The following is a 20,825-nucleotide window of genomic DNA, read 5'->3' on the forward strand; positions in this document are numbered from 1 at the left end:
AAAAAACACACCTAAAGACCGCCAAAACTGCCGGGACTCGGAAAAAGAGAGCCAAATCTGTGGTTCAAAATGAAGTATTCAAATTATGCGTCCAACCGCAAAGGAAACGAGGGAGTTCTTCTAACAGGGACGTTTATAACATGTCTGCGCGCGATGTCAAAACGCCAACAGCCGAAGAGATAAAACTCATTGACGATATCTCACAGAAACTGCCAGAGAAGGCTCTTTTCGATATACTATGTGGTCACTTCGCCAAAGTCGGCTCTCACACAAGGGACGAGTTTCTTCGGCGGGCAATAAAATGGCGACACGGAACCGTGCATAGAAACACTAACAGTCACTGTATCATATGTCACCTACAGCGTCTGACTGCCCAGCCCATACAGACCAACTTTGATCGAACTATTTCGTCAGGATTCAGCCCAAAAAGTCACTACGACAAATACACACGCGAGGGTCCCCCGGGAAAACACAACATTGGCCACGATTTGCTGAGCATCTGTAAAAAAGCTGATCTGATGCTGAAGAATAATCAGGAGCGTAAAACACCTCCCCCGCCCCCTCCCGGGTCATCTGCCCTGGCATCAAACCCATCTAATTGTCTATTAAGTCTTCGAGAAACCCCGGATTCGGAATATTCGGATAACAATGCAGATCGTTTACTTCAGATATACATGCAACCCCAACAGCGGGAAATTCATTATCAGTGCCAGCCTCGGTTACCTCCCTTTCTTCTTAACTCGGGGACGCTTCCACCCGAGATGGCTACCGTGTACAAAAGGAAGGCCCTCCGTGGTGGTTTCTTGAAAAAGGATATTCCTCAAGAGAAAGACAAAAATAGAACGGATGCTGAACTTACCAAGCAGGTCACGTTTCCCATTTCTTCCCTTGGACTCAGTTTCACCATCCCTACACATAACAAGAATGTTTCTGTACAAAGACCGGCGACCACTAAGGACCCCATTCAGTCATTAATGTACAAACCGTCTAAACCAATTCTCCCTCCCATCAGGCGTAACATCTCTTTCAAAGTGAAAATAGGATAAAAACCAAATCCGGTGAGCCTAATAGCAACAGACCGGAGATGAAAATGTTGCTTCAATTGGCAACTTGAAGTATTTTCATCGGTTTGATATGCTGGTCACTTTATTATGTCAATGTTTAAAAGTTCCATTAAAATTTATTGAAAACGTTATATCGGATTCCATTGATACGTATTTTTGTTATCTATAAATACGGTCGGTTTCTTTTTCGGCACAGCCGTTTATGACAGTTTTTGCGTTCAATTCAATAATATTGTTCGGACACTCATGTAAAACTAAATACACGTACAATTAAACACAATGACTTTTATTTCTTTCCTTTCAATTTTAACATTTTCAACATAACATGGAATATATATAAAGTTTAACAACAAAATTGTATCACATTTCCCCTAATAACCACCCTGTCCCAGTTGGATTCACCCCCTACATATTTCCGACTATGACGGAAAATGACGGGAAAGTCCGAGTAGTTTTCCAATTTCACTGACTGGTTCGGTAAACTGGATTGCCTGCCTTAGTGCCATTTCTCTCCGCTAGGCTTCGTTCCTAGAAAAAAACGACAGGCAATTCAGAATACCTGGCTGGTAATCGAGAACTTTCTGTGAACAAGAAAGTTCCTACATTTCTCGTTTACGGAAAGTGCCGACGATTCCCGATTGCCTGGAACGGCGTTAAAACAGAATCCCGCAACAAATAACCGTAGACCCTTAGAGATGACGATGTTTGCAGTAGCAACTGAAACACCGGCCATTCCAATACCAATGGTTGATAACAGTTTTCTTATTGTAAAAAAATTCTGAGTACTAATATTTTTGTGGTATATTTTCACTTGTCCGTTTTACAAGTTTGCTATGTTCCGTATAAGTATTCCCCACACTATTTTTCACTTCCGGTGTGGCGGAGAGCCGCTGCTGTAGCCGGATGTTGTAAGGTTTTCGTGCCAGTGGATCCTGCTTCTGCACAAGTTCTATATCGGGAGGTGGATGCGCCCAGCGCTGTTCCTGTCCTGAAACAAAGAATACACCAATTGTTCAGACATATTATTATACACGTAGATCATTTACTCACACGCCAATGTACAAATCACGTGCTCCTCCAAAATGACCACATACAGATATTTAGGCTTCTGCGTATCATTGAATATTGTTCAAGTTAATGCCAACTGAATCTAAAAAAACTCATACATCAAATTTATCGTAGGTTTCTTGTAGGTCCGACACTTACAGCTTGTTTAGATGCCTCTTCGTGTTTACAATTACTTAGTTGTTGTGAGGTGTTTGCATGCGCGAGGTTATTTACATAAAGGTCATATATACATTATTGGATAAAAACAACGTGCTAATGAATGGATTAATAAATGAATGGCCTAATTGATTGACAACATTCATGTTGTAGGGGCAGTCGTCAGTGATCCAATTTCCCAATTATGATACCATGATAACAACGATGACGTCAACACGTTGGCCATTCAATTATAAACTGATATATATATACCACTCCATGGCTTCATATGACAGTCATATCGGCTATGAATGCCACGTAGTCCGTGTTCATTGTTCCCACGTTACTTTGGATAGCACTGTCCCTTTGTTGAAGATTGCTGTTATATTCATTAGACAAACCAACACGAACCAAGCACTTAATTGACCAAAATGCTGAATTTTGATAAGTGAGTTTAATTTTCTATGAGGTTAAACTATTTTAAAATGAGAAAAAATATCGGTATTGAACTGTTTTCATTTGGCATTCACAGCGCGCTTCATGGAATTCTGTATCTTCCAGTTGGCATTCATTTTGACTATAAATGCCAAATAAAAGAACACTCGTGTCATCTGAGTTTGGTAGAGGTATATAGTGGTAAATATCACATGTTTGACGTCTTTGTGGATACTGAAGATACACATTTTCAGTAATCACATCGCTGAATTTCCGTCAAACCCATGCACGGCAAGACACAGGCGCCATTTCAAAAGTTGTTAATTCCGATAAAGGTCGTTTAAATTAAACAATAAAACTGTTGAAAACTGTTGACATTCACATTTCAAGCTGTTGTGAATAGTTTAAAAATAGGGGAGAGAGAGTGGTATTCTATACGAAACCACCGTCATAGGATCGTCATATTTTACAGTCGGTCATGAAGACAGACAGATTGAGTGACGAACATACAGCAGTGACTGCATGTATATATAAATATTTATATTGTTGTAAATAATAGTATAACTAGTAATTCTAAATCCTAAACAAATACTACTCTTTGCCTTAAAACTATAATTTATGTATTTCTATTGCTGTGATATCGCTATGGCGGGTACGTATATAGCGGACGTCGCTATAGCGAACTATTATATGACGTCATAGTTTATTACGTCACAACATATACTTCAAATAAGCAGTATGAAGAATCTCCTAGAAGAGATGAAAGTACTTAAGACTCGTTGTTGAAATTTTTTCTTTATATATATATATATGTCTGTTTGTCACTATAACACGTATTCTTACCGGTGCCAAATATAAGAAAGATCACAAGAGCTGTTAGGACGATAGAAATGGTGATGTAGAATAGCGTGTTCCAGCCAGACATCTCCTATAAATATAAAACAAGGCAACTATATGATGCACATATTATATAATTATTTCTCAAAGTTTTATAATAAGGTCGGAAATGTTCATAATATGCAATAAGAAGAGGTCTGTCTCGGATCCAGTTGGCTAATTAATCGTTTCAGAATTTTTTTGAAGTTCAAATTTTTGTTTTTAAAGAGGTACATATTAAATAAAAATTATTATTCGATGAATACCAACGACAGCGCGGAGGAATTTTGTCTTTCTTCATATACCAAATTTTATCTTACGTTGTTCAGAGTAAGCTCTCCTGCCACAATGGGTACGATGACTGCGGCAACAGCACCGGAAGCGGAAGTGATGCTAACAAGAACCCCAGCGTACCGTGTGGCTAGATCGTAGTGGTTTATCTGCCACCCTGATAATATAATAAAATATATAAAATATAATACAACAGGATTTAATATTTAATCTAATATTATACTCGCATCAGAATTATTAATAGTTAGGTTTCCACAATATAAAACCTGGATGCATCAAATAATACAGTGTCGTTCGCTATTAATGTAAATATTATTTTATGTTTGTTTCGTATTTTTGTGAAGTCATCAGCTACTCGCTTTACATAGTGTCCAGCACGCCTCATTTTGATTTTTTTCCCACCTGCTTACCGCAACGGCAGCACCAATATGCTGGCAACGCAGCTTGCACGCTTCACTTTGTTTTGGTTATTTGTAGAAACGTTAAGTAAATAGGTAAATTGTATAAGAAAAAAAGCAAATTTGAAATCTTGGAGGTATTTATGATAATCAGATAAAGATATATATACAAGACCACACACTTGTGTTTTTCTAACGAATCAGAAAGCACGAGTTTATTGCGCGGACGAATATATTCACGAGTGCGCGAAGCGCACGAGTGAATATACATGTATACACGTCCGCGCAACAAATGCGTGCTTTCTGATTCGTTAGAAAAACACAAGTGTGTGGTCTTCCTTTAATCACATTCCTTCCGTAATTGGTAGAGATCGATACAAAGAGATTATAAACTTTGATATTTTTTGCAAATTCCAGGAACTTTTCAGTTCGCCAAGACAAGGGGATTCCCATAAAAAATAGTTCCGGCTAGTATGGTTGTGATACAAACCGACAGAAAACATCAACAGAAAATTGTTGTATTACTATTGTAAGATTACATAGGTATTTGATAAATAAAGTTATACTTATATAAAACAGGAGCCATGATTTTTTTGCAACCGACTTGACTTATAAGAAAAAAAATAAAGAAAAAAAATAACAGAAATGGCGAAGAATAGTCATAGATACAGCTGTAACAGGACCATACCCGATACTCGGCATCTATTCGGATCTCTGGATGTATTTGAGATCCTGAATTTACGTACGCAAGACCCCGGGGCATACGCAATTGATTTAGTCCCAAAACAAATTTGTAACAGAGAATCTGGTTGTACGTACCGGAGACGGACAGTCCAAACATCCCGACCCCCAGGGTCAGGAAAATCATCACATAAAGGGGTTCAACAGTGAAAGTCAGCACCAGGAAACAAACAGATTGACCACCGAACCCTAAAAAACAGATTTACATAAATGTTATGCTGGTTCTTGTACTAAAAGTTGAGAATGACTGAAACCGTATTTAATTAATGTAATCAATGTCACGTGACGTGTACGTGATCCCACTAATATGATTTCCCGCTTTCAGTTCGAAACAGTTTCAAGACAATCACTTCCTTTTGCTATGCTTAATGAGCCGTGCCAGTAAACACATCAGAATCTTATTTAGATTTTGAGAATATAATTTTACTTGAAACTTCATTTACATGAAAGTATACCTTTGCTTAAAACTAAAAGCGATCCTTTGTTTAAAACTGAATTGACATAAATATTCCTTTCCTTCCAGTTGAAATTATTCCTTTTGTTACAAACACCTCAATGAGAAAAATCCCGTCTTTGATCGGTTCCTCTTATCAACACTTTTTAATTTCTTATTATGTATAATTGGCAAATCGACATAAGCACACCGCGGGAATGCCTTAAGCCATGACTCAATCTATTTTATTATATACATTGTACTTGATAATGTTTTTCATCACTTTTTTCAATTTCTCAAAAACACATTTTGCATGACGTCACCGATTGTTACCTACCCAAAGCGGTCAATAGTTTACGGAGAATCGTTGTGTTTAGCAGTCTCCGTCCGATTACAAAGTCGGCGATAAAACCACCGAGAATGGAGGCTAGCACTTTGAAGATATGAGGTATAGATGATAAAACACCGTTCTGTAAAAAAAAAAAAAAAAAAAAAAGTTGACAAAGAAGATTGATTTTCTAAAGCTTGTATAATGTTTGGAATGCATTAATTTCCTTCATGTATGTTTGTTTGTTTATCTATTTATTTCCTGATTTAATTATATAGTGCATATTTATTTTTAATTTTCAAAACGATATTTTTTACATGATTTTAAAGCGACAAAGATAAATTTAAAAATGAATATTACATGTTACACGCGTTATTTGTGTTAGAATTATCTCCCTTTCCTTACATTCCTTCTTATATTAATAAATAAATATGCATACTTTTTGTGTACTTCTCAAATGCATAATGTTTGTGTACTTCTTCAAAGTTTCAAATCATAAGATACATTTTTTACATGTTTCTTTAAGAGGAAGTCTTTTGGATAAGAGTCTGATAAATGTGTACGCCGAGGTAAGGAAACATATAGCCTTTAATGTAATTTTTATGGGTTATACTTGTTTGTTAAAGGCTTGTTAGCTTACAATTATATTTTTACTTCACACATCTAGCCAATAAAAGCTAACCAACAGTCTCAAAACAAAGACAAAATACATTACGAGCGTGTTTCTTTTGCCGGTCTACAACTAAGTTTAAGTCATCGCATTTGCAATCCCCTTTGCTGACATTTTGTTGTGATAATAATAATAATATTTATTCAGGTAACATGCAGACATTACACGTATATCACATTTTGCGAATTTGACTTAAATAATATACATGTATGCCATATAACCCGTAGTCAGTCAGGGGGTTAAAAAACACGATTGAATTCGATTAATTTAGGCCTTTACCTTGGATGACCCATAAAGACTCTAAGACACAATCTTTTGTAAAAGAAAAAGACAGGAAATGTTAAAAAAATACATTTATTGTCTCGTATCTGATACGCTGGTAGTAATTGAATGAGCCAATACATGATGTGATTAACCATATATGGTTGTTTTAACAATTAAATAATATTATTTTGAGATGCTACTTGCGAGAGGGCTGGTGGTTGAGCCAACCCCAGTGACCAAACTCTGAAACTACATGAACGATTGCAATATTCAGAACAAAAATCAGTAAATCACATCTGGTATGATTTTGAATTCTCCTGATTATTAAAGAAAACGATGTTTTGATAAACAGATTTGGAACATATACAATCGAATTTGAGTGAGTGAGTGAGTGAGTATGTATTTATAATTCTGAGTCGAGCGTGCGTTTACTTGTAAGTCAGGGAAAGCACGTCGTGAACGTGCAATCGGGAGTAGTATTCACTTAGCTGGTAAACAGATAGAAATGGATCGTTCTTTTTAGTGAAATGTATGTAAAGGACATCAAAGCAAGAATTTATCAGAAAAGACTCCCAAAGAAGGCCGGTGCTATAACACTTTCATTACGGTCAGTGACACTATCTCATGTAAGAAAATGCTGCCCAAGAAGATATAACGTGATGGCGTTTTGACCAGTAACAACTAGTAAGTTTTTTCATCATTTTATCTTTTATCTTTAATTTTAATTGATGTTATTCGTTTAACGTACGCATCCTAATTGTGTAAATTACAAATATTTCTTACGGTCGCCATTTGGACGAGAGGTTGTTTATTTACAAACGGTCAGTAAACCCTCTCCTGGACAAGTGATTATTCAATATACAAATGGTCTGTTATATATTACAAACGTCAGTAATTGACCATCTTCTGTACAAGGGATTATTTATATACAAATGGTCAGTTAAGGTTATCGCCCGGACAGTGAGTGAGGTGACAAGAAATAGCCATTTACTTTACGGTCAATTAGCTGCAATAGCTCTCAGCTATGTGAATACATTTCGTGAGAAGTCATAATAAAGCTTTCATGTTAAGAACCACCAACTTTACGAGAAAACAGGAAGTTATCTTCCCGCAGCGAGACTCCCCTAGCAAACAAGACCTCGATCTTCCCATACCGAGACTCTCAAAGTAAACAGGAAGTCATATTCCCATATCGAGACTCTCGAAGTAAACAGGAAGTCATATTCCCATATCGAGACTCCCCTAGTAAACAAGACCTCGACCTTCCCATACCTAGACTCTCGAAGTAAACAAGAAGTCTTCTTCCCATACCGAGACTCTCTAAGTAAACAGGAAGTCATATTCCCATATCGAGACTCTCGAAGTAAACAGGAAGTCATATTCCCATATCGAGGCTCCCCTAGTAAACAAGACCTCGATCTTCCCATACCGAGACTCTCAAAGTAAACAGGAAGTCATATTCCCATATCGAGACTCCCCTAGTAAACACGACCTCGATCTTCCCATACCGAGACTCTCAAAGTAAACAGGAAGTCATATTCCCATATCGAGATTCCCCCAATAATCAGGAAGTTATCTTCCCTTCTTGTTGACCACCCAAGGGTGTGACTTCCTGTTTACTGGGAGAGTCTCTGTATGGTAAGTAGTCTCGTTCAACCAGACTCTTGTTGCCTGCGCAAGCTACGCCGAATAGAGAATTATAAGTGATCAAAGCGTCTGGTTGAACGAGACTATATGGGAAGATGACTTCTTGTTGACCCTGTTGACCCCCACCTGGTAAACAGGAAGTCGATTTTTTACACCAGTCCTCACCCTATAAACAGGAAGTTGACAACTCTTCATGTGATTTTACATAAAAATACATTCGTCAGTCAGCAGCAATATAACTTAACTATCACTTTTTGTTCTATTTATGATTTAACGTTAGCATGGGGTTCTCTCTTTCTTCCTGAACTTCAATACTGCTTTCCTTTGGAAAAATAAGCAAAGAATTTCCCCCAATGTCTGAAACAAAAATGACTTGCGGGAAAAATAGAGCAATTTGCGTCTTCAGTGCGCCCTAAACGGAGGACACAGATAAAAAAAGAGGATTTTACAGGGCGCCTTAACTATCAAACCCCTGATTCGTCGCCTTTTACGATCTGTTTTTTGTGGGGTTATAGATCTTATAGTGGGATGTAGCAGGTCTTTCTACAAGTTTGTAAGCGCCCAAGTCATGATAGTTGTCAGTACAAGATAATAATAAAGTCGATAAGCAGCTATTGGATTTCTTGAAACATAGAACTAGAGATAGCGCATCGTTTGATAAAAGTATGACAGTAGAATATGTTCGTGTCTGGCGTCCGAATCCGGACGCTGTCTCTGTAACCGGACCCCCCGTTTTCCAGATTAAGGTATACGCACGTATATCCGGTGTAAAGTAGAATTAGGACTATTGTTTGACATATCAGTTTGTTGTTTGTGGACAGCACATCGAGTTTTATCTTTTCAATATCCACTGAATAGATTAAAAGGAAAACCACACACCCTTAGCGACACTTCAGGAGCGCGCATCAGTCGCCTCTTATGATCATGCAGTATGATATAGCAGGCCATGGGAGCCTATTTTTCTTACCTCGGCTACAGTGAACTCGAAGTTGTTCAAGTAGTACGGTTCGTTTGTGAGTATCAGTATAAAAACCCAGTTTCTGGCGACGTTACAAGCACACAGGGCAATAACAGGAGGTGAAGTCAAAATATCCTTCCATGGTATTTTTATGTTCTGAAAAATAATTCGAAAGAGTATTTCAGGATGTTCATTTAATTGATGTAAATGTTTAAAGTCACATAGACATACAATATGAAGATCAATTTCACAACGATAGACTGTGCTGTATTTTTTCCACCTAAATTTTGCAGCAGTCTATTTTCACACGAAAACCGCCATTTTACTGAAATGTCATAACCCGGAGAGTTCGATTCGGTCAAAGTATTTCTGGTAACTGACTTACCAGAGTCTATGTACCAATATGTACCAATGCGGACAGTCTTACACCAGAAAGAATTTAATAATGTAGATAAACATAAAGGGAAAAAAATACTTAAAGTCGTTGTGGTTTCAAACAAATATTGAAAGATATGAAGACCAATTATATGACACAGAAGAATTAGTTCCGATTTGAAGGGGGTTTCTCTTAAACGTTCATAAAGGAGTTATAAATAAGTGGATTTGAAGTTTCATACCTCATAATCTAAAGAGCTGTCTCCCTGTGACGTAGTAAGATAGTCCAGCTCCTCGTCATTAATTTGGGGGTCATGTGACGGCTTCTCCGAAACAATGCCCAAAAAAATTAAATACCACACCACGCATGCGCCACCTTGTTGAAAAAGACAAGATCAAGTGTTTTTTACACAACCCAGCCATGGACATAATTTATTCTAGACTACGTTGACTAGAATTCGGGTATCTAATCAGAAAACGTAGTTTGTATTTTAGTTTCAACAAATCGACACAAGGCATTTTATTGATAAAAGTACTTAGCAAAATACAAATTATCATTCCATTTAATGATTCACGGTAAAATCGACATATGTCAAGAAAACTGAGCGTATTATCTCGGCTTTGTAGATTGTTATCACATGGCATGCCGTTTTCGTCGGTACACACTTACCGCTTACGTAAAACACATACTCCCATCCGATGTAGTGTGTGAGAAACCCAGCCACTGGAAAACCTAAGATTGGTGCTGCATAGGAACCTGTGACGTCATGAAAACACATGTATTTGAACCTTGTCGCATTCTTTTCTGCATTTTTACACAACGCAATGTTTTCGAATAAGACATATCTTAAATATACATATAATTCAACTGTATTTGATCTAAATCACTCCTTTGATATTTATTTAATCTAGCCAAAATTTCGGAATAAATGATTTCATTTTTTCTTATGTATATGCATGCCTTCTATTTTGTTTACATATATCCATGTGAAACTGTTTTGTATACGAAACACGGGTCAAAGTCAAGGTAACATACTCCCTTAACAAACCTGTTAACACAGCAGCGACAATCCTTCCGCGTTCAGCCGGCGTAGACCAATGACGCAGTATACCGTAACAGGACGGATAAAGTAGTCCCTGTCAACAAAGAAACATCACTGTTGAAATGCATTCAATATTTTGTTTTTTAATTTATTATTTCAACAACTAGCTTACCAAACAACTTACCTCGCTTAAGCCCTGTACGAATCGGATTGCGCACGACACCCAGTAAGATTCATGGTCGATAGTGTAAGGCAACAGTAAGTTGAGCAACCCGGATATCAGGATACAGAGTCCATATATCCTGGAACGGAAAGTAGGTCACTGCGTCATAGTTATGTCACTGTTTCATATTCAGGTAGACAATACTTATCCGGCTCAAAGCATTGTGGTATGGTTAATGCTTTTTAAGTAGGCCACAAAGTAATAACTGGGTCGCTGTCAACAAGGTAAATACACCGACATTTTAATAAGGCGTTTTATATTAGGTTCGAACATAGTCATTTATTTAATAATATAATATTATACAACATTTGATATAGCGCCCTGTCTAGCTTAAATAAGTCACTCTAAAACGCTTTACAGTACATATATATACAATTACTAAAAATAGCATATACATAAATCAAAACAATTTTGAGGAATTCTCAGGAGCTGCCTTATAAGGCGCTAACTACTAGTCCTATGCCACCTGGCTAATATCTCCCTTTGTGTGTATGCCTACGTGTGTGCTGGATATGTATTGTGTTATGGTTTTAGTGGGACCGTACTTCAAACGGCATCATTTATAAGATCCATTTCGAGCTAATATGAGGTTTCTTTTCGAAACTCTTATAGGTCCTTTGATGCTGTATCTGCATAAAGATACAGCAGCTCATTTTTGTCTCATCAAAATCCCCCTAACATTGGGTAAATGAAAGCTCTTGATTCTGCAGATTTTCCAAATCTTAGGATGTGTCCTCCCGCCCCCCTCATACACACCCACGTCCACATTTACATGCATTCATATGAACACATTTTTCATCCATTTAAAAAAAAAAAAACACATTTTGTTCGGATTAATAAAATACCAGCTGTGAAAGGATATTGATTAAATACCACACCACCAAACTGGGTGTATAAATGTTGTCAGCACAAGTAAGTTTATCATTGTCAACAATAGAACAAGAATGACATATGTAATCTTTATTCAGAGAGAATGACGTCAACAAAGATAATGTAACACAGGCAACAAAATATTCGTCAGTGTAAGATAATTTATACATCCAAAATTTGAAAGATTATCTCATTCATCATGAAAATTATCATGCAAAGTTGATAAACAACCAGATTATGAAAGAGGAAATTTAAGAAAAAAACTCGGAACGAACGGGGTGTTTTCTCCGACGTTCGAAAAAGGGAACAGGAGATATTCATCTTTGGATTTGAGATTCAGAGATTTCTTGAACAGAAATAAAACCTTCAATGAGCGCTACAAAAAGGTATTCACTACATCGAAACTAACAAAAAGGGTAGGTATTAAATCAAACAAATTCGTCGGTTGTCGACTGTGTGTTGTGTTCCCCTCTTTTGGTTGTTTAAGATGCCTTGCATTTTTAAATAGCTTAAGAGAGTCTAGATAGATGCTTTGTATACATAGGTCTAGATAATCTTATTTCCTTTTTGAAACGGGTTCTTTCAATGTCATTTTATTTGACAAAGTTAAAAAGGGAAAATGTTAACTTCCCTTATATTATCGTTAGTTCTCTAAATTTTATAGAAATCTTTCAAACTGTAGATTCGTTTTGAAATATTTTCTTTCGATAAAACCAGTCAAATATATAAAATAGTATATTTCTTTCTGTTTATTTTCAAGCCGTCTTCCAGGTGATGTCAATGGATATATATCATAAATGATACCCCGACTCCGCACTTATATATGAATATAATCAACCTAAATGAACCTGTTTTGAATGAACCATGTCCAAATTATTATCTTTTGAGTACATTACTCCTCACATGAAAATGATTAGCAAATTGTCCTTGAGGTAGTTCTATGAACTCATTACCTGTTGCAAGGCCATATGACAGTCAGGTACCCCGCGGGTATGTGTGTAAAAATATATCCCAGGTAGAAAGACGAGTGCAGCAGCGCCACACTGCGGGTAGTCCAGAACGAGGTCGGCAGCTTAAAAATAAAAGAAACAAACGTTAGAATTGAAAGATTTTGAAACGATTTTGTAACTACAAAAAGAAGTTTAATACCTAGGCGTTTCCAGCACCCCGTATCTGAAATACGATATTGAAATGATGAAAGTGCCACAAAATAAAATTAAAATTGTATTCAATTTACCTAGCATGGGATATTCCGTGCATTCACTGTGTATTCAATTGGCATTTATATTAGAACTTGTAAATTGAGGATGAAATAACTTATTTGAAAAACTCTCAAGACGACACAGAGAGCCAAACAAAGTTACATAATTTACTGCACCATATGACCATTTTGTCCATTTAGTACTAAACAATGGCAATGCACCAAGGTATAAACCAAAATTAATCCAAGTTTACGTATTTTGTCAGGATATAAAGCAAGATATAACCGAATGCCTTTTTGAAAGGTGGGTTTTGCGGTATCTGTGCTGTAGCATTCAAGTGAGGTGGCACTATAAATGATCCCGTTGGAAGCACGGTCCCACAACAAACAGAACACAATACATCTCCAGCACACACATATGGAGATATTAGCCAGGTGACATAGGACTAGTAGTTAGCGCCTGATAAGGCAGCTCCTGCGAATTCCTCAATATTGTATTGATTAATATATATGCTAATCGTATTGACTGTATACAATTGTATATCTATGTACTGTAAAGTGCTTTAGAGTGGCTTATGTTAGCTAGATAGGGCGTTTTCCGTAAAGGAAAAAAATAAGAATTTTCTCGTTTACGGAAAGTGTCGACAGTTCCCGATTGGAATAAAACCAGTAATGCGAGTGTTCTCGGTGATGACTTATAATAAATAAACAAAACCTGATATAGAATGTTCAAGGAGTATTCAAAGAGTTTCTGAACTTTTCCATAGTTTGACAATATTATGGATGTAATCTTTTAATCATGTGATAAAATTATTTATTCAAAATTTTATAGATGCGACGCAATGTATACGCAAATGCCTATGCAAATGAGGTTTATGAAAGGATGGACTCGCTGCATGCAAATAGCTTGCATTACCATACACGCGCCCGTGTCAGTTGGCTGTATGCAATTTATATGATTGAAACCGAACACCTGTGGCTTTTTATAAATGATCACTGAAACAAAACAGACACAAAAGGATCATAATCGTCAGAAGTAAAGGGATTTTGTAGATAAATAGATGAGCTGTGGCATGCTTCCTATTGAGTTCGGTGTATGTATAACAGTGTAACAGCTATAGATGTACAAGTATTTTTTGTTGACAAAGACACACTTTTTCTTTATTTAACCAGACATGCATGTGAATTCGTCACCAGACCGTGTGACTGTCGGGCAATGGGTCCATAGTTGCAATCCAAGATTCTCAATCACTTTTTCTATATAAGCATGTTTATGAAATATTCACATATGTTTTTCACACTCTCATTGACTTTATCTTTCCATGCAAAATTTCCCAAAAACGTCTAAACTATAAACATAAAACAACGTGTAATATTGTTTGCACGTGATAAGCTATTTGCAAATTATCTTCAATCAATCATACAACGTAAAGAGATTGAGGAAACCGGTCGCGATATGACGTCAATGCCAACCAACACATTTACCTTTATAAAATTTCACTCAAAATCCGAATATGAAGTGTCACCCAACCAACATATTTTTCTTCATTTTATAATAAGTCATTTATATGAAGAGCATTTTTCCAAAACCTTGTTTTTCCTTCTCTTTACTAGTATTTCTGCCTGATTTGTTGTTGTTATTGTTTTTTGTTGTTGTTGTTGTTGTTGTTGTTTTTGTTGTTGTTGTTTTCACTTTGTTTTTTACATTCCTCTGTTGCTTTGCAGCTCACATTCAAGAGGTTAACATTAAAACAAAGTAATTTCATCAAAACAGGACATTTTAAGTGCGAACTAAGGAATTACATGGACATTCAGCATGTGTCGGCAATCTGGGCCTAGACAAGTACATGTAGTCTGCATTTTTGTACACAAAATTTGCATTTTGGGACCGTTTAGAACTCTGTTTATTGTTTGAGACTGGTGTTTTAGTATTTGTTTGTGTTGATTTCTGTCGTTGCTGTATGTAAATATCACTGAAGTTATATAGCATTAAAGTGAAAGTATTTTATTATGTAGGTTGGTTTCAGATTTTTATAACATGGTATTTTGTTTGAAGCTGATGTTTCCGTATTTGATTATGTAAAATCTAAATAAATATATAAAATTTATTCATTTTACATTAACTATGAAACAAATATCATTATGTACAATGTTTTCAGTTCTTAAAAACCCACAATATACGTCAACTTTATTTATTTAACAATAACTATTAAACAAGTGATTCAACTGATATTAACCATCCTTGTCATTAAATTGCTGTCTTCGCTGTACGTAGATATCATTGAAGTTATATAGCATTGAGCTGTTTCGTGATCACATGCTTAATTATTAAGGGGTTTTACGCTTCTATCTTAACAGTAGTTTAGACCAACTTGGATGTTTCGCTCATACCATCACCGATATGAGTCCTAAAAGGAAGAAACAGCTGTATGGTCCAGTGTAGCCCGAGTTTCTTCTGGCCCAGACCAGACTTAGACAGTTTGACAGCTAGATGTCCGGTGTGGGGCCAGAGCGCACTGCAATATGGAAACGTGAAATTCTTCGACACCGTTTGGTATCGGGGAGATTTGAGGTGCTGACAACACACGTCTACTATGACACAACACATACCTCACATATATATCGATAACCGGGTTATTTATTGTTTCACATCGGGCATCTATAAGTCAAAATGTCTTAAGTCTTGGTGTCAGGGCCAGAGGAAACTCGGGCTAGTTACAATGTAATTCAGTTTTGCCACACAGTAAGTGCATTAACCCCTGTGGATCGCTTGAAAGATTGTAGTACAATCATGTGTGTGTGTCTTATGTCTTCTATCAAGTGCATTAACCCCGGTGGATCGCTTGAAAGATTGTATTAGTACAATCACGTGTGTATGTCTTATGTCTTCTATCAAGTGCATTGACCCCGGTGGATCGCTTGAAAGATTTTATTGATACGTTCCACGAATAATATGTACTCAATGAATTAGCGCTAAACCGTTGTTATTCAACGTACTTCGTGTAACATTAGCAGTCTTCAATGTGTGTGACTTCGTCCTGATTATAATATTGATATTAGTACTTTCAGCACCTTAGTAATATTTAAATGCCTTTTCAAGCATGGTTATTTTTGTTTTATAAAATAATGTATTTGCTAGTATGTTGATATCTCGTTTGTTATAATGTTTAGCTTCTCTACAGAGAATTAAAATGTGTCCTACATATATATATATAAATATATATATCTTATGTTGTGACATTAAACACATTTCAAATAATTATTGATATATGATTTTATTATACTGTTAACCTTTAACCCTTTTAACTCGGACTGTAAATGGAAAACATTTTTTGTGTTTTTAACTTTCACATTTCCTTTTAATATCTGCAAATACACAGTTTTATCAATGAATTTCATCCTTTCCGCAAAAATAAATGAAAAGTTTGTGTTGACTCGATGTTTAGTTCACTTGGCGTAATGACTGCCCATCTGCATATACCTCGGTACCTGACAATACTATCAAAGGCGCTCTTTATGATAAAACCTTTTTATACTGACATGATTTATCAAGCAAAAGTTTGGCTTGATGAGAGTTGGCAGTATATCGAAAAATAAGGATTCCACAATGGGTTGTTTTATCATGTTCGAGCTTTAACAATGATTTTCAGCTTAAAAACAAATCCTTCTTAAAAATGAGGAAATGAGCAAAAAATAAACAGCAGCCGATCGTTTTAAATCCCCTAGATACACAATTATAATGAAAGCATGCGCGTAAATTATTTACTCCATCCGACATAAAATTGTTAAAGTCTTTCGTGCAGTAAAACCTCGTTATACTGCCACCATTTGTCGAGAGGAATTTTGGCATTATAAAGAGGTTTGGCGACAATGTTTCAGAAAATGAAATAAACAAGATGTAAAAAATAGTAATAATCAACAGATAAAAATAAAACATAGAAAAACAAAAACAAACAAACAAACAGAATGAATATATATGCAAAAATATAATATTAAAAAAAAATCCAAACGATGTGTCAACTGTATTAATCCTCGGCGAGTGTTCTTCGATTTTTATGTTCATACTTCGATATTCGAATGGATACATGGATAGATAGAACATTAGTATGTATGTGTGCAGTGTGTGTAGATGTGGGGATGAATATGTTATTTACGTTGAAATGTATCGAGGACGCCGTGTCAACAACCCAGGACACCCTGATGTATAAAAGGTCATACATATATATATATATATATATATATACTCTGATAAGTGAACCAGAAAGTGCTAATGGAGTTTCACAGAAAACATTGTCAATGACTCATTGAAATGTTGTTATAAACTTTGCCCAATCACATAGATATCTTTACAAACTGGACGTTTTCATTCACCATATAGACTTATTCAATTATTTGAGAGTGTTGTGAAAGGTATATATACACAATACTTTGATATTCAGACCTAAGGTATATAATTATATTGATACATGTTTAAATCACGTGTCTGGCTCCTGTGTTTACTGGTAGCCTGATGAACATGTGCCTCCGTCATATTTGAGGCAATGTTTACGTTCTGCGTTTATGATAATATTATAATTAACGCCTCTTTTATATTCATGCACGAGATAATCACTTACAGTTTCAGCGTCCTCGACCTTCGCCGGTGAGCTTGTGTCCAGTAGGGTAATTGCTGTAAGTCCGATGTTTGTTCTCATGGCGTAAACAAGCAACATCCCGAGCCCCGTGAGAAATGACGTCACATAACGCCGGGGAACGTAACAAGTACATTTCCTCTTTTGAGGGCAAGTGTTATGGTCAATCTTGCTTTCCGGATTATACTTTAAGTCGTCGGTTTGAAATTTAGACACTTCCGCGGGATGCAATGCATCATCGACGATTTTTCTTTTATCTGTATCATCTTTGTTGTCTGCATCCTGTGAATCTATTGTGTTCGTAGAATCCATTTTTGTTCTGGTTTTTTTTAACCAATCCGTGAGGGATAGTTCAATAAATTCTTTACCAAGTCAGATTAAGCCATTCTCTTTCAGTAACTGATTTTTACAGTCAGTATCATGTCTATGTGTCGTTGTGTCTTTTTATTACATTCTGTATCGTATTAGCATTTTCGAGATGTTGACATATATTCTGAAGCATGACAGCTGCTGTTCAACTGATAAGAATATGATTTTATAACCTTCGCTATCATATCTACACATTTCCACCCAACAACAATGACACACCAATAAATTAACATATAATGATAATTCCAATAGCACTTCGGAATCTGATTAGCTGTTCACCGTTCGGAATTACTTTTAGAGTCTGCAACGTTGGACATGGACATAATAAAGTTCTTCTGTTCGGAATAAGCACTCAAGTGTGCTACTATTCGGAATTTGCACCGTTAAGAGTGTCCGTTATAGATTCTACAGTTCACAATTCCTAGTTTCATTTCCAATTGTTGTTTGAAACATTTTGAAATTATTAATAAAATAACCTCCTCTGCGATAAAAACTAATCTTGAAAACAGGCGATCGTTGTCCTGAATGACATTCACAGTCTGCTCGTTAATGTGTCCCATGTTTTGCTTAATAAGCTTTCTAACAGTTTGTCTGTACACATTCACTGAAGCTAGCGTTTACCTTCCACATGCTTTCCTCGTCCTGGCTACCCACTAGCTAGATACAAACTTTTACAGTTATGTTTCTACATTCCTTAATCCTCTCGAACAAAAGCGTCGTGAATAGAGTTACATATGTATCAATACCTTTTTTCTAGTGTGCGACATATGTCCATGGATATATCGCCGTTTTTACCCCAGTACATTCAGTGTACAGCTAGGTTTAACCGTCCCCAGTCCCGAGCCGTGTTTGTTGTGATATGCGGTTAAAACATAACGTCACGTCACAACCTCGTCGGAGTATACATCGTAGCGCACGGACTGTTTCTTACTGCCAAGCGTTGAATAAACATCTCGCGGCATGTTTATTTCTTAATTGTTAAATAGCTCTCTCACTATGTCTCTGCTTTTAACAATAGGGTCCTAGAGCGTTTATCGGCTATATGAACCTTCCTACTCTTTGGCGATCGTTTAAATGCCGTAACCCAAGGCGTCATTTTTGCTTCTTTCAGCAACCTCGGCGCCGAAAGCAACATGTCCTACCTTTTAAGTAAATATAAAATGTATTGTTCTAACAGTCGATGAAACGATTGCGTGTCCGATACTTTGAAGCTTCACGATTACAAACTAGGTTTACTTAAGGGTGTAGGCTTTGTAACTGACTCAAGCATTGCAAACAAATATTTACAATAATCAAACATGGTGTTTTTTTCTGTTGTCACTAATCTATTCATTCATTCAAACATATTTTTATTGATTAACAACAATCAAAGGCATTAGTTTCAAGTTCTCACTTATTACTGTTTATATGGTAAACGGCAAAAATGGCGCATGCTATTGTTTTGTTTTGGGCTAATACATTCTTTTTATCAAACAAATTTATACGATATTTTTTTTAATGACTTCTCATTTTTCTAATGTATCTAAGATGCAAATATCTCATTTGGATCAATATCATGTAACATATGGCTGGTGATAGGGAAGAGCCCAACAAGCGAATATACACATGATACTATCACTAACGATAATCTCCTGTAAATTCAGATAAAAGCCTGTTACGTTGTATCGGTCGGATTGCTCGTGAAACTGTTAACGGGAAGACAGCTTCATGCATCATTGAGGGGGTTCCTTCTGTGCCCCCTGCATTAAAAGACTACACACTGATTTCCAATTTTCCGTTAAGACGTAATTAAATACGTAATAGTGATTTTAAGTTTCCAAGTTTTATTTTTACACTCGCGGCACACGTATACGTGCGTAACAAGAGGTCACATTTATGTTATAGAGTTAAGATTATTTATAAATTACATCTTTAAGAGAGAAACATAAGACTGCATGTGAATTTCAGCAAGTAGTCAAGGTTATATGACAAGGAAGCAATATAATGGAGAATCCAAGAAGGTATAAGCGGCTACAGATAAAGACAGTCCGTCAACAGTCTTAAAAACCATAAATTTTCTACCTTAAATCCTCATTTGGAACCACCATCTACACATACACACCCCTCCCCCGGCATCCTCAATATTCCCGCGGTAACGCTTACTTTCACTGCGTGCAGAGAACGATTGCGTGCAGAGAACGAAAGTGAGCTACCGAGATGCTTCATCGGCTTTATTTGAAACCCCAAAGGGCAATTTCAGATTTTGACAGGTTCCTGTCCTGATATGATGCAGTCTACCTAAGATGTCGGCTATGTTATCGTGAAAATATCAGTGCAGTCAACATTTTTTCCCAGATGGATTAATCATGACATCTTATGGGCCTAGATATGTTAAAATACCACGGTAATCAGAAGTAATAGCAATTTGTTAAACCGTCTACAATAGGGCAGATAGGGAAGGTACACTGAAGAGAAACCTACTTGATATACAGATGTATAAACAAGTACCCACAACAGGTGTTAGAGGACAAAATCCCAGATTCCAGGTCAGAAAGCTAGATATGGCAGTACTTAATATGTTAAGTATTTTTTGAATTAATGCTAAATGTTGTATTGAAGAAACGATATCAATAATTCATGTTACATAGATGTGGAAACAGATTTTACAGTTTTGTACATGTGTATGGGTTAAAAGTGATAAGCAGCAAAAATCGACTTTGTATTTATATTGATATACAGATAAAATTGTGATAGAATATAATTGGCGCCTAGCATAATAAAAGAGTCTTAGTAGAATAGAGTGATAAAACGGCTGTATGACGCAGT

The 20,825-nt window shown here is 36.3% G+C and overlaps 1 protein-coding gene across 1 annotated transcript; it reads right to left on the reverse strand.

Moving 5' to 3' along the window:
* Positions 1–1,339: 1,339 nt before the first annotated feature.
* Positions 1,340–19,249, reverse strand: LOC110445502 (vesicular glutamate transporter 2-like). The gene is made up of 12 exons (XM_021490174.1): positions 17,637–19,249; positions 12,773–12,891; positions 10,911–11,028; positions 10,733–10,820; positions 10,354–10,440; positions 9,926–10,059; positions 9,318–9,464; positions 5,779–5,911; positions 5,087–5,197; positions 3,899–4,026; positions 3,546–3,630; positions 1,340–2,052 (listed from the first exon to the last, which is right to left on the reverse strand). The coding sequence occupies exons 1-12, from the start codon at positions 17,961–17,963 to the stop codon at positions 1,850–1,852; spliced, it is 1,680 nt and encodes a 559-aa protein (XP_021345849.1). The 5' UTR covers positions 17,964–19,249; the 3' UTR covers positions 1,340–1,849.
* Between the last annotated feature and the right edge of the window lie 1,576 nt (positions 19,250–20,825).

Source organism: Mizuhopecten yessoensis, unplaced genomic scaffold (assembly GCF_002113885.1).
Source record: "Mizuhopecten yessoensis strain PY_sf001 unplaced genomic scaffold, ASM211388v2 scaffold2307, whole genome shotgun sequence".
NCBI lineage: Eukaryota > Metazoa > Mollusca > Bivalvia > Pectinida > Pectinidae > Mizuhopecten > Mizuhopecten yessoensis.

Coding starts and splice junctions, on each gene's coding strand:
- LOC110445502 (XM_021490174.1), bottom strand. CDS start 17,963: ATGGATTCTACGAACACAATAGATTCACAGGATGCAGACAACAAAGAT. Junction 11,029..12,772: donor GTCATATGGCCTTGCAACAG/GTAATGAGTTCA, acceptor TTTCCGTTCCAG/GATATATGGACTCTGTATCC. Junction 9,465..9,925: donor ACAGCTCTTTAGATTATGAG/GTATGAAACTTC, acceptor ATTATTTTTCAG/AACATAAAAATACCATGGAA.